Raw genomic sequence first — 15,250 nt, forward strand, 5'->3', positions numbered from 1 at the left:
TGAAAGCTTTAGTAAAATAAGTGAGGCTGTTGCAGAGGTTCCTATTCTTTCAATTGTCATGGATTTTAAAATGAGGGAGATTTAAATTGACCCTGAGATGTGGAGGGATTGGAGAAAATGGCATCCAAAGACAATTAAAGTCAACCGTTTTCAGGGGACTTAAAGAAAAAGGATTTACTTCAAAGCCTCCCAAAATGATGCAGTTGGAGTAAAGTGGGTCTAACAAACAACTATACACTCAGGGAAGTAATCTAGGAATTAAAAAGGGGATTCTTTTTTTTTTTTTCCTTTTTTTTTTTTTTTTTAAAGGGACTGAAACCACAACAGCCAGCACCTTTGTCTTCATTATCACCATTAGCAGGGATACAATTATCAAGTGCATTCTGTTTTCTGAAGTGTTTCTCTGGAAAAAAGACTGCATTTTGAGCAACATCAGTCTTCCTTTCTTTGGCAGAGCTGCTGTGGATGAAGTTAAAGTTTCAGCAATCCTATCTGGAAAAGCACAGCGCTTATTACACGGCTCAATTTCCAATTCTCTCACAGGTACGCACACAAACACACACACACACACGGAATACAAAATGAGGCCGCAGCACAAAACAATCTCCCAGACAGGCTCAGTGATACAAAAACACATAGACAAAAAGGGAAAGACAGCTATTATGCGAGGTTGGAGAGGGACGCTAGTAACTATTCATATGCTCCTTTATAAGGAAGAAACACAACATCTTTCACTCCATTAAAGGACTTGCGTCGGGCAAACAGAGATGGTTATCTCCATCATATTGCATGAGGCTGCTGTGTGGTGAAATGGAGTGGCTGCTCGACAGAGTCAGGCTCCGGGCCATTATACCACCCCAGAGCAGGGAGCTATAATTGCAGTGGGAGAGTACAATCAGGTGCTGTGTTTGTCTCTGTTCTAATCTCTATACCCTGCCTGGTCCTTTTCACAGACACCAAGCTGCAGTTCTCGGCCAGCCTTTCATCTGACTGCTCATGGGGAGTCTTTTTAGTTCAGATCTGTCAGAATTTGAACTGGAGTTTTAGTGCTTTTAGGGATAAACCTGAGGCAACGGCGATAAATCTGAAACACAGCTGACCCTGGGCTCCGGCATCTATTATGACGAGCAGTTTGCCAGCTCTAGTGCTTTATTCCCATCTGATAAAATGCCAGAGCAACCTTTGCACCTGGTGCCACATTGTGCTGCTCCCCCGCTGTGATTATGACATTTACAGACGCAAACTTGGATGTTTTTTCTGGGCAGATGAGCGTACACTCTGTGAAACGTTCGGAGTCAGCACAGAGACAATCAACAATACACAGCACAATCAAATTCCTTTATGTTTACGGTCCCCCTATGACCCAAATACTTCATCTTTGTTGTGGTGGCTATAAACCAGACTATTAAAAGGAAAACTGGGTTTATAGGTGCCTTCTAAACAAAAAAGTCTGGCCTCTCTACAAAGTGGAGTTCAGTGCATGATGGCGAGAGCTGCAAAATGCAGGCTAAGCAGGATTACTCGACTGCCATGCTTCTCATGGTTTCACTGTTGCAGGAAAGTACAGTACAGCGCTTGTTCAGGATTGAGTGCAATACTACTTTTAGGAAAAAAAAAAAAAAAAAAAAAAAATCACTTCTTTATGTTCCTTAGGTATTTGGAAAAGACAGAAAATCACTCTCTTTCCTCTCCTGATGCTCACAGAAACATTTTTGTCCATTAACAGAGATATAACTGGAGGCCTGTGCCTGGATTTGTGTCTTTTTGATAAAGTAAGAGAGTAAGCTTAGTGCCCTTGGAATGAAGAAAAAAAAAAGTTGTTTTTTTTTTTGGTCAAGGCACAGTTGTCAAGGCTCCTAGCCCTGAATATACTGATAAGAGCATGAAGTTTTACATTCATTAAAAAAACAAAAACAAACAAAAAAAACACATCTGCTAGGTATTGTTTACTGTGAGAGTCAGGCTGGAGAAGAAACAGACTTTGGACTAACTAGCCAAGAGAATTTCAGTGTTACAGTAATATCTGAAAGACACACACAAACACAAACCAACAAATGAAAAATAAAAATGTTCATGATTGTCACCTTAAAAAAAAAAAAAAAATCCTACAAGATGGTGCGTGACTGGTGACTAGAGGTAAGGGTGCAAGACAGCGAGGCAAACAGAGGTCAGAGGTTCCCGTCGTCGAGCATCTTGTTGACGCCATTACAGATCCTCTGCAGGTGGGCGCGGTAAACCTCCGAGGGACCATAGAGGGTGGCCAGGAAGTCACAGTCGGCGAAATGATTGAAGACGTGGTTGACTCTCGAGTGGCTCTTGGCTGTCAGGTGGCGTTTGATGGCCTGGTGCAGCAGTTCGCGACACTCATTCAAAATGGCGCTCATGACGCGGCGGTCAAAAGTGAACTCGATCTGGTGGAAACTGACCGCCGTCATGGCCAGAGTGTGGACTTTCTTCCTGTGAGACGACGAGAGAGAGGGAGAGAGAGGAGAGGGCTGTCAGTTTCTAATTCTGACTGAAGCAGCAGAAGTAAGTAAAAATAGAAACTGCTGTCTTATGATTTTCTTTAGAAAAGTTTTACAACCCCCATATATCAGTTATAGTATTGTCCTTCTCAGCGATACATCTCCATGCTAATATAATCACCATTCTCCATACTGTGCACTTATGTCAGCTTCACATGCCTCCAAGCTGAGTTTTACTATTTTAGAGGGAAATATATAAACTGATGTAAAAGTCAATTTCCTTAATTTGCTTCCATCAGCAGGCAAAAATCTACTTGAACTGCAGTCCTCCCCACTCCTCCTCAGCTCTCCAACAGGACTGCACCCTTTTTGTTTTTCAAGGATTGGCACCTTCTGACACAATTTAACATCATATGGTAAATTACATGGTAGGGAGCTCTTCATTTAAGCCCCTTCAGAGAAAACACTCTGGAAAAATACGCTTATCTGCCTCCTTTCTGAGAGTTTGATGAAAATTTCCCTCATGTCTGGAGTTGGAGGCAGGAAGCCTAGTTTAGCATAAATACTGAGAGCAGGGGAAACAGCTAATCCTACCAACTCCTCTAAAGCACATACTAGCTCTTTAATTTGAACACAAATAGAAAGGTGATGAGACTACACGCATGCTAATGTCCGCATGTTAACATAGACATAATAATAATGTACACACTAATGTTTAGCAGTTCACCATGTTAGCATGTTAGCATACTAACATTTGTCAATTACCAAAACACATAATACTGCTGAGGCTGATTCAAGTGTCATTAGTTTTGACAGGATTTTGTGATAAACCAAGATCTGAAGAATTGGACAGTCAAAAGTTGATGTGCTGGTGGCACTAGGGGGAAAAGTAATAGATAAACAAAGTCAGCAGGTGTCATCCTCTGCAGACCATGAATGTCTGTAGCAAGTTTTGTGGAAATCCATACAACAGTTGTTGAGATATCTCAGTCTGGCAGATAGTGGCAGACCAACTGGCCAGCACTGTCATCCCTAGAAATGTGCCACTGGCACAGCTACACAAAAAAACAAAAACAAAACAAAGCAAAAAGAAAAATTCATGATTTTACAGGAAGTTGTGTACTTTGACTATTTCTTGACAAACAACAGCTGGGTGTAGTGACTTGTTCCTGACCTTTACAGGTGTTGATTTTGGAACTCTGCACAGACCCACCTACCTGTTTTTCTATGCTCCAGTCTTTAAGCGAAGCTAAACTAATTGCCTCCTGGTTCTAAGTGGTATCACACTCTTGAAAAGAAAGCAAATGAGTGCAGCCTACCTGAAGTTCTCCACCAGGATCAGCTCCTCACTGTTGAACTGGTTGTTTCTATAGAGCACTCCCAGCTTCACCACCATCTTAATCAAGTTCTTGATGATCTTCTGGGACTCTTTGCGGTTGCGGGTGTACTCCTTGGTGACGCGGTACAGCTCGTCCAGCACTTCGCTGCTGGTGTCGTCGATGAAGAGGTTGGCCACGCTCTTGGTGGCCATCTTGCTCATCAGCTTCTTCTGCGCCTGCAGGGCTAAGCTCTTGGTGCTGAAGGAGTCCATAGTCAAGTCTAAGTCAAGATGAGATAAGAGAAAGAGCGAAAAGAGAGGGAGACAGTCTAATTAAAGGGTTAATCACGACGGCAGACATGTTTTCTTTCTGCAGAAACCTTTTGAAATGATGTGCGAGAACATGTTTGTTGGTGTACATTTGACATTAAACTAGAAATGTAAGAAAAGGAACCTTTCCTTAGGTATCAACTTAAACTTTCTCATCCTGAAAGAAAAAAAGGCCAAACATATTACACTGACAGCCTGCAATGTGTGAGGTTATTGCAAATCACATCTACACTAATACGGTTTAAACTGCAGGGCCAAGAACTGTCCCCTTTATCAGATAATGAGCCGTGGCAGCTGTCAAATTAGTCCCTGCAACCCCCTGGCTCAGAGCCTACAAGGTAGTTAGCGAAGAATGTGTCATTATGCGTGTAGGAGTAAAGTCAGTTACAGCACGACCACAAAGAGCAGACAATGTAATCTGGACATCTCATCTCCTGACTGCATTCAGAGAACAAGGTGTGCATGTGTGTGTGAAAGTAAGCAGCAGACAGACGGTGCCAACTCATTCAATGCACGCGTGTGGCTTGATTTATGTGTGTTTTTGAGAGCATGTTTGTGTTTCTGGGTTGATGTTTGTGTGGCAGAGCGGGTGACTCAGTAAAAAGCTGCGCCCATGATGGAGGCTCATAAATAGTCGGGGGTCAGGTCGACAGCACACCACATCATTTCAGCAGCTGTGTCTCAATTCGTTCTGCGGGTCACTTCTTCAGGTTTGTACTTTCTGGTTTTGAAAAATAGAAAAACAAATCTATTTTCCCATGCATCCCCTTCTCTAACCTTCACAGATCTCCAAGGATAACCTGGCAGTAGAGGAGAGTGAACAGGCAACAAAAAGCAATGAAATCTACTGCAGATATTCAAGGTCTCTACAGGATAAGTTTCAATGACCTCGGTGATCCTCTGACTTTTCAGCTCACAGTTATCGCCTATCCGGTGATATATTTCAACATTTGCTGGATGACTTGGCACAAACTTTGGTGAAGATATTCATGGTGCCCATACTATGTGTCCTATTGCTTTTAATGATCCCCTTTTCCTGTAGTGCCACCATGAAGTTTAAATATATTACCATATGTATTTATAGTCCCCAGAAGATGAAATGGGTTTTATCCATTGCCACCACCATCAGGTCACGTTCCTGCAAAGCTTGTCATATTCCCATGAGCTTCAGGTGTTTAGTGCTAATTTAAGTACTTCAGTGTTAATTTAACATGATGAACATGTTAAACATTAGCTAAACCTGCTAACATTATGAGCGTTATGCATGCTGATGCAAGCATTTAGCTCAAGTGTAACCTCAAAGAGCTCATAAACACTCCTTCAGTGCAGAGTTTAAATTCAATTTCTTCCCAAATCCTTATGTAAAATGATACTTTAAGGTCAGCGTACAGGTCACACACACCACACACACACACACACACACAGAGTAACAATAACTGACCATTCCACATAACAAAAAACAGGAAGCAGGGGAGAAGTCCCAATCACACTCTGGGAAGGACTGAACGCTCCTTCAGATTTACATAAATACAGTTGTATTTAAGACTAATACCAAAAGGCTGGCATGATTGAATATAAGCACAAATTCATGCTCTTCGTATTTCTTCTTTACAATTGTTGGATTTGAGTAATAATTTTCGCAGGTTTAGACTGCTTTACCTGGTTTTGAAGAGAAGGACGTTTGTATTTCTCAAAGTAAGCTATTAGATAAAAGTATTCTAGTGGTGTTGCTACACAAACTAACAAGCACTACCAGTTGGAAAAATGATATCTAGCCTCACTGCAATGATTCAGAGGAATCAAAGAAATACACAGGCAAATACGTGAAAACACTTCTTCACCTCAGGAGAAAAAAAAAACAACATAAAAACAGGCTCAGCAGTCAGATCTTATTTCCTCGATGCATCTCTCCGTCACTGACATGCTAAATGTAGCCTAATAGTCGACTGCCACGGGTGAAAACAAAATAATTATATTGAAGCAAACTGTCCCATTCACATCACAATAGGGGATTAATCTCAATGTAATATCCTTTCACATGAAAGTAACCCTAAAGCTTAACTGAAACTCTGTGTGTTTGGCAAATTGCCTATCCACGTGCTGGAGAATAATAAAAATCCAAAGCAGGGCGAGAGATGCTATTAGTGCAGCAGACAAAATGAGAAGTGACACATCCCTGCTGGGTGACTTGTGATTTTTACTGTTGTTGGTACTAGAAGGCAGTGCGTCTGCTGCTACAGTGTGTGTGACTTTCATTCCTCTCTCTCTCTCTCTCTCTCACTGCAATGCCTCTCCAAGAATATCAATAAGACTCCTTGGAGAGAGTGTCAGCAGGATGCTTCCCGGGGAGGAGACACATGAGTAGAGGGAGAGCAAAGAGGCAGAGAGACAGAGAGGGGGGAAGAGAATATATATAATATATCAATCCCAAAACAACAGGGAAATGTAGGTGCTGAATGAGAGGTCATTTATATACTGTCTCATGCTGAATCTAGTTTTACTCCCCCTCTCGATTGCAGGTGCAGGACATTTAATCGGGCCTCTCGCTGTGGCTGATCGAGGATTGCTGGCAGATCCCCATCGACCGCTTCCCCGTGATTGTAACTCTAAACTTGCCATGCCGCACTTGTAACAGAAAATCCCGCTCTGATGCAATGTGTGTGAAATGGATAACAAGGAGAGAGAAACTAATGATCAGACTGACAAAAAAAGAAAATAAACAGAGCTTGAGATCTTTATTTCTATGTGAGGGGACAACTGAAAACAATCACTTAGTCGTGCTGTCACTCTCTAATCACAACAGTCCTCAAGAGGAGAATTGCTTATAGCAATACTTAAGAGTAAGTCTGCATTTACCCCCACCTCTCTTCCTCTCTGGTGATGGATGTGGAAGAGTTTAGAAAAGTGCAAATGGATAATGGGCACATTAAGAAAAGCAACCTCTCTCTCTCTCAGATTGGAGGGCGATTTCATAGTGCTCATTAAATTCCACTCTCGACAGGGACCAGAGCCATCATAACTGTCAACTCTAGATGAACAACGAAAACAAAAAAAAGAGGAAGAGGAGGGGAAAAAGAATGAGAAAGGGAGGAGTGATCGTCTTTTATGGCCAACACTTACGAGGCAGCGCTTTGGATCATCTGTCTGATATTTCACTCGGAGCTGAAGGGTGACACAACGGACCTCTCTTATCTTTAGGATGGAGGGGAGATCCTCACTGTGGCTCTCGCTTCCTCCCCTCCATCTCCCCAAGGCAAGAAAACTAAAGGCTTCATGAAAAAAGGTCCTCATGGGACAAGTTCTCACAGTGATGAAAAGGTTTTTGATCAAGGAATCGTTTTTTGTTTTTGGTTTTTGGTGACTTTGCAGCATGAGAGCAGTTTAGTGCCAAATCTAAATGGCCTGTGAAGTCCAGTGCCCAGGGACAGCCTGGCCAACCCTGACACAGCGTCTCCGTACTATATATATATATATATATATATATATATATATATATATATATATATTCTGAGGCAGGTTTTTAACAGATTCAAGGCAGAATGAGCCATGACAGCAGCAAACATGCTGCTCGGAGTTGCTGCAGAATATATGAGCCACAGTCATCATCTGACACACAAACAAACATCTGCACACTCGTATGTATGCATACACATTACTGATAGGCCTGACTCGCTGTGCAGTTGGAAATGAAGCGATAAACAAAGACAGACTGCGGCGGCCAACAGCTCCTCAGCATAATTACGGCAGTTAGACAAGCTACAAACTCATCAACTCGCTCAAAACAAGCCAGCAATACATTCAATCACAAAGGCAAGCGTGCTAAAGCTCAGCAAACATGACTCATGGAAATGAAACCAGACCCTACACAGCGCTCTGGATAGATGTCTTGTGACAGCAAGGGAGCCTGGTTAATGTACCCAGGGACTTTCTCACCCTACTGCAGGTGGAGACAGCAATGTCAAGCTTGTGTGACAGCCTGGCTAAGGTTAAAAAAAAAAAAAAAGGGGGGGGGGGGGGGGGGGCTGCGATGAAGAGGAAATAACCTACACGTCCTCCTCTCTAGTCCTTTCAGTATTATTGATGCAGGGTCAGATGAAGCTGGATGGGCCCTTTATTATCCAGGTTTTCATTTTGCTTTGCCTCCTACACAGATACCAGCCGGCAGGTAAAGCTGATGTCTGCATTAGAGACGCTTCAGCCAAAAGCTAGTCCCAGTTCATTTGGGGAAAGGGGGGAAAGAGTGGGAAGACAGCTCCCACTGGCTGTCATTTCCATTTAGTGTTTCCATAATGTAGCCGTTAGACTTTAGAGACTAATGCAATGAGGTCTGGAGAAGGTCTGAAGAAAATCTTACAACCTACAGCCCAGACGTGTTGTGTAACTACTTTGAATGCCACTATTTAAACCATATTTACTTATGAATTTGATTGTATGATAATGAAAAATGTTTCCTCTTATTAGTAAGTTATACATTAAGGCTGCAGATAATGATTATTTTCATCATTGATTAATCTGTTGATTATTTCTATGATGGCTAGATTAATACTTTGGCCCAGTGGTTCCCAACCTGAGGATTAGGACCCAAGAGGGGTCCCTAGAATAAGTAAAGGGCTGAGGGCTATTTTATGTTTTCTATGACATCTGAAAATGGTGAACTTGCTGTGGTATTTGTTGCTTGTATTGGCTCAGCAACTCATAAAGCCAAAGAGGAGATACTGGAGTTAATGTACACATTTCATGCATGCTACTTGATATGAACAATGTATTTGCTTTTTGGCTGCTCATATTTAGGGTAAATGAAACATGATGTGAGCGTGGCATCGGTTTTCCGAGAGGGGCATTGAGCCGAATCCAGGAAGCAGCCTCTGCATCGACTGTACTCACTTGTCAGTCAAACTAAAGCTGAGGTGTGACAGGTGAGAAAGGGCCAGAAATTGGATACACCTGTAGCTTCCGCCCACTCTAAACCATGCCATCATGCCTCATGAGGAAGAAGAGGCCACAGCACCCAAAATATCACCACTCTAATACCTGCTGCCAATCTAGACAGCTTGGTGGATACTGATAACAGCCGGTACAATGAGAGAACCAATGCAGAATGTGTTTCTGCAGTGCTTGGACACCGCAAGTTGCTAAAAAAGCTCTGGCAGAGATTGTAGAACTTTCCATGACACTTCGTCTTACAAGTGATTGGTTGATGGCAGCAGAAAATGTCACGACTTTTCTGCTCTTCGGGGATCACTAGTCACATGGATTGGGGCACTGTGACCCTGAAAGGAACAACTCCATCAGCAGAGAAAGTCTCCACTGCTATAGGGACAGAAACAATTACTGAAAACAGCTCTGTATTCTGCCGTGTACTCAAAATAGTGTGCCAGCGTTTTCTTCTTTCCTCCTTGATTTTGGTCCTTTATATTTTCAAAAGCATAAACCTCTGCGATCCAGAGGTCCATGACACATAGCATATAACTGAGACGTCCCTGGTTTCAGTCCAGTCAATGACCTTTACCATGCATCCTTCCCCCACTATCCCTCCCCATCCCTCTCTCCTGCTGTTTCCTGCTGCTGTCAACTGTCCAAAAGATGCAAAACACCATAAACAGAATATTTCAAAAGCTCAAAACAGATATCCCAAGGCCTAAGGTGACACATTTAATCTGCTTGTTTTGTGTGACTAACAGTCCAAAGCCACAAGATACTCAGTTTAGTGTCATAGAAAACCAGCAAATATTCACTTTTGGTAAATTAGAAACATTGAAGTTTGGGCTCTTTTTCTTTCTGTACAATAAAAACTGCCATTGTCAAACTTGAGGCACTGTCAGTTGTTGATTCATGTATTTTCTCTATTAAGTAGTCATCACAGTTACCCAGAGCCCAGAGTGATGTCATCAAATTGCTTGTTTTATTGGAGAAACAGTCTAATGCCAAAAAACAGTCAGTTTACCATCACATGAAACAAACGAAAGAAGTAAATGATCACATCTGCGAAGCTGGATCTAGGAAATGTTTGGAGTTGTTGCTTGAAAAGTGGCTTAAACAATCAATTGATTTTCAAAATGATTTTCAAAAATGTGTCAGCTCTAGTCAGGTTCATGGTAATTTTGGTGTTTAGCATTAGTGGTGCTGTTGTATTGGATAATCCACCACTTGTGCAGGCAGCAAAATAATATAAACACAACACAATACAACTGAGCAATAATATATTGACATGGTGCCAACAAAAACTAAACATGACAAGCGTCACAAAGGTAGTATTTACTGCAGGGCTGCTGAACTGGATTAGGTGATAATGTACACTCTGTACACACTCTGGACATACTGTATTTGCTTTTCTGCCTTTTGGTAGAACTCCCACAAGCAAAATGTAAATAAAAAAAACAGCCAGTGTGTGAAACTGGAGAGGCTACTGCACCACCATCCTACCTTTTTCCACGCCAATTAAAATAAAAGCCTCACAAAGCTGCCAGAAAAACAAAATGATAAGAAAAGTGTGGATTGTTGAGAGAAAGTTTGAAAAAAACAAAAAACAAACCAAAAGCCTCTTGCCTTGATCATGACCAAAAGTATTACAGATGTCACTATAATGAATTCTTATCAGAAAATCTTGAATGAGAAAAACTTCTTTCTCAGATTCTCCCCAGCTGTGTGATATAATCCATCTCTGATTTGAGAAACAATAGACAGTCCTGGTTGTTATATAAGGTACATCCGTGCTTTGTGTTCAAAGAGGACAAGTAACCACTCAAATGAGCTGCTCTACTGGAGCCACTCCACTGTTAGGGAATCAACAGCAGGATTTCAGGACAACTGAACGCCGCAATTTCATCTTTCATCAAGTTTTGTAGTGTTTGTCTCACTCTTCTCTTGAGATGTTGCATAACAGAGGAGGTGCTGACTGCTAATAACAGAGCCAGGGCTGGGAACGTTGTGTATGTATGTATGTATGTATGTGTGTATGTGTGTGTGTGTGTGTGTGTGTGTGTGTGTGTGTGTGTGTGTGTGAGAACAATTGTATATGACAGGCGTGTAATGGTCTCTTTGTACACACACTCATCTATTCCAGTAGCTCTGACATGAGAGCCATAATTGCATCCAGAACAGATGCATATGGCCACATACTACACACATGCTTTGGATGCAGATTTTTGTATGTGCCATCGTGTTCTCATCTTCCCACACAGTCGTTATCTGTGAAGACGTGTGCGGATCTGCTGAGAAAGGAGGCAATCAGTGCCTTTTGCTCAGACACCATGCCCCAACCTACCCCTTTTTTAACAGTTTTCTCTGATCTGCCAGAGCTTGCTGTACAATTAATAATTAACACATCGGCATATAATGGATCTGGGATAAATAATTCAGCCTGCCGATTTGGACTAAAATAGACCCGAGGCTAAGAGGAGTCTGGTACGGTGCAACAGGTTGGGGGCAGAGATGTGGGACAGCGATAAAGAGAGGACCATCAGCACATACAGTAAGAGACAGTGGCTGTGAAGCTGATGACGTTAATTTAGGAACTTCAGTCAGTGTTATGCATGTATAATGAGGCTGGGGATACAGTAACTGCTGCGCTGCCCGGGGGCCAACACAACACTCACTGACAACATTTGTTCTAGCATTAAAATTTATAAGTGGGTAGTTGTTTTATGGTTACAACTGAGCTGGTTTTGAATAACACATCAGTGAACAGAGAAAGACTAATAAAGAGCAAAGTTTTTTTTTTTTAAAAGTCAGTCTGCTCTCACATGACTTCACTTTGACTGCTATTACCAAGTTTTAATTACATATTATTTACAATATAATTAGCATCTTAACAGCGCTGCAAATAATGCAAGACATAATCAAGGTGCTAACGGGTGCTTGAGCTATGACTGATGCCTGGGCCTATGACATTTTAATTAAGGCCACCATAAGAGCAGGGCACATTATGACTAATTTTCCTCACCTCAAGCCCAGAGAGCATAATTTGTTAACTCTGTATGTTAACGGAGTGGCAAATACCAGTGTGCTTGGCTGCAAGAACAGCAGGGATGGAGATCAGTGAAAGCAGAAGGGGGGACCAATATGAGAGGACATGACTGTGACTAATAGATGACTCAAGTGGGATCTCAAATGAGTCCAGTCTATTGGCAGAAAACACCAAAACACTCACTCTCTCCATTTCAAACAATGCCATGATATTTGCAGGTCATGCGGCTCTGCTCTCTCAGACAAGGCCACATGCTCCAAGTGTTTCGGGTTTCCAGGGAAACTGGAGGCCACCTGCGAGCTCGGCTGAACTTTGCAGCCTAGTAAAAGCAGGTCAAACACCTCTCTTGTCTTGTCAATGAGTTACCATGGATTCTCCTCAGCGGGAGCGAGTGTCTCTAGCACTACCACTGCAATTTCAAGCTCTGCTCTTAATAACACTGCATGGGGAATGTCTGGCAACGTGACTGTGTTGTCCTATTCTAAAAGGCACTGAGAGGAGGGGATCTGTGCAGATACAGTTACACTGAAATATACATAGATGAGGCTCGTCGGCCTCTGCTTAATCCTGCTGGGCAGTTATTGTATATTATGATTTATTGTCTTTCAGAGTCATATTGTGCTGAAACAATGATAAAGCCATTGTGAAGCACAAAGCTATGATTAATGAAGAAAAGCAAATACTCATTAAAACCAGTCATGGATGAAATCTAAAACAAATGGACTAATTGCACTTTCTTGCGGCCCAAGGCAATGGACACCAATTTGATCATTTCATGAGAATTATAATTTTTCTTACTGACTATCATATTGATTGACCTATTAATCTTTTAAGCAACAAACTGTCAAAAAAAAAAAAAACAGTGAAAAATGGCCATCACAAGTTCAAGGTGGCGCCTTAAGATTGTTTATTTTGTCTGATCAACCCAAAGATATTCCAAGTACAATGAAGACATTTCTTCTTTTTTAAAAAGGTCACATGCCAAAACGTTGGGGAACCACTGGTTTAGCCTATAAAATGTCAGAAAAAAATAGTACGAGACATGCCTATCACAACCTCCAAGGAGACACCTTCAAATAGCCAATTATCCAACCAGCAGTCCAACACTAAAAGTTGAGCAATTTCCAAAGACACAAAACAGAGAAAAGCAGCAAATACTCACAGCTGAGAAGCTGCAACTATGGTATATTTACAATTAATCAACTATTAAATCAACTGCTGTTTGATTTTCTGTCAAGTGTTTCATATCTCTAGATTATTATGCCCGTAGTTTAATGTATTATACTGGCTGATATGATTGTATAAACAGCAGATGTTGACAACAAGTCCTACAGTTATTCCGTGATATTCAACTGAGCTCAGTGGTTCTGAGCTGATGCTACCAACAACAAAGGCACAAAGGAAGCCCTGGCAACTAAAAACAGAGCAGGTCAAGGAACGCCAAATTATTTCACCACTGACGCAGCTAATGCAAGGAGAGAGGCAACTCCAGGTCCTAATCCAAGGCCATAATTCATTTGACATGTCTGTTGAGGTTGTGCATGATAATGTGTGCTGCTACCTGCCAGAGCCCCAGCTGCACAGTGGAGCTATTCATCCACACTCCAGTCTTGTTCTGGAGAGGAGCTTTACAATGTAAACACAGCAATGTGTTACAAAACATATCAGTGTTTGCAAAACATATGCCTTCACCCTTTTCAGCATTGGTTTGCCATGGATTACAGTGGAACAAGGAGGCTTACTAGGGGTTTAAACAAGCAGGGATAAATCCATTTTTTTTAACTGTGTTTTTTGCTTGTTCTTCCACATTTCCTCGAGTTCTTGTGAGATGATAAATAGCAGAGGCACTGCAAATTTACGATAAATGTAACATATTAGGCTCTTTGGAAATATGCAAATTTTCTGGATGCTCTACAAACTGTTTTACCTCTGAATTGATTTCCATAAACTTGGAGGATACATGTGTAATAGTAGACAAAAAAAATGAAGCATGACTAAATGTTTCATTGTAGTTGCTCATGAAATTCACAAAAACACTGTCCAGAGCCCTAAAATGGAAATTTGGATGATACTGGTGCAAGTGGGTGTGCCACCTGATGAGATATCCAACTTTCCAACCACTGGTCTCACGCAACAATGGTCTTTCTGCAATGTCTTTTAACTTTTTTATCAAAAACTAATACGCCTGTGAGGTGGTCCTAAAAAACGTGGTCATCCACATCCACAAGAGTTGAAAAAGCTACAATTCTTTGTTCAGTTTATGACCTGTGTGCTCCTTTTATCTTCTCATCAGTTTACACGCATGGAAGCTGCTGAACAGCAGTCCTTTTCTAACGTAACAAAATTAACTGTCAGCCAATATCTCATGAATCAGTTTTCTTATTAAAATAATGACCCGTCGTAGCCTGTAATGGCCCTGTTGGCCTTACATGGAAAAACCATGTTTGTTGCCAGCTGCTGCTAGCTTTATCATCAAAACGCTGCATTTGAATCACGTCCCAACTGATACGCTCGAAAAAAGATTAACCGTTACTTCCGCTAACTTCGTGTCAAAACCGCAGCTTGTAGAAGAAAAACAGCTAACCTAGCAAACAAACACGAGTCTAAGTAACTTCATTTTTATCCAATGACAATGAAAAGGTTGATTTATTTAACTTAAGTTAAGTTTTAGCGGCCAAACAGCTCGGGAGTGACTTGACCACAGGCCCTGCTCTGATTATAAGATGTGACCGTTGCTGTGGTCGTTATTGTCCGTTTATGAGATGTTTCATTAAAAACTGGTCGACCGTTAAAGATTGTCAGCGACGTGGAGGAGGACTCACCTTCCTCTCTCAGCTCAGTGAAGACACAGGAGTGGTCAAGCCCAACAAGATGACAAATTAATCTGAACAAAAAATCTCTCAAGTCTTCATCCTGGCGGCGCAGGGGAAAAGTCTTCTCACAGCATGTTTTGTGTTTGTTTGCTTGTTTTGTTGGTTCTCCTCGATAAAAACAAATGTCCTCCTCTTGTAGCTCCCTTTTTGCTCTGTAACCGTGTATCTGGCACAGATGTGTGAATTATTGAACGAGTGTTTTCTTCTCTCCGTTGCTGTGAGATCGGTTACAAGAGTTTGTTGTAACCGGATTCCTCCTCCTTGTTAAAAAAAAAAAAAAAAAAGTTTCAAACTTGAG

General features: G+C 41.6%; 1 protein-coding gene across 1 annotated transcript; it reads right to left on the minus strand.

Moving 5' to 3' along the window:
* Positions 1-1,817: 1,817 nt before the first annotated feature.
* tnfaip8l1 (tumor necrosis factor, alpha-induced protein 8-like 1) lies at positions 1,818-15,250 on the minus strand. The gene is made up of 3 exons (XM_018673292.2): positions 14,902-15,250; positions 3,785-4,064; positions 1,818-2,457 (listed from the first exon to the last, which is right to left on the minus strand). The coding sequence occupies exons 2-3, from the start codon at positions 4,054-4,056 to the stop codon at positions 2,169-2,171; spliced, it is 561 nt and encodes a 186-aa protein (XP_018528808.1). The 5' UTR covers positions 4,057-4,064; positions 14,902-15,250; the 3' UTR covers positions 1,818-2,168.

This window comes from Lates calcarifer, linkage group LG17 (genome assembly GCF_001640805.2).
Source record: "Lates calcarifer isolate ASB-BC8 linkage group LG17, TLL_Latcal_v3, whole genome shotgun sequence".
In the NCBI taxonomy this organism is placed as follows: Eukaryota; Metazoa; Chordata; class Actinopteri; family Centropomidae; genus Lates; species Lates calcarifer.

Bases quoted from the DNA above. Each gene is read 5' to 3' on its own strand.
- tnfaip8l1 (XM_018673292.2), bottom strand. From the start codon at position 4,056: ATGGACTCCTTCAGCACCAAGAGCTTAGCCCTGCAGGCGCAGAAGAAG. The intron at 2,458-3,784 runs GTAGGCTGCACT...GTCGTCTCACAG, and splicing joins ATCCTGGTGGAGAACTTCAG to GAAGAAAGTCCACACTCTGG.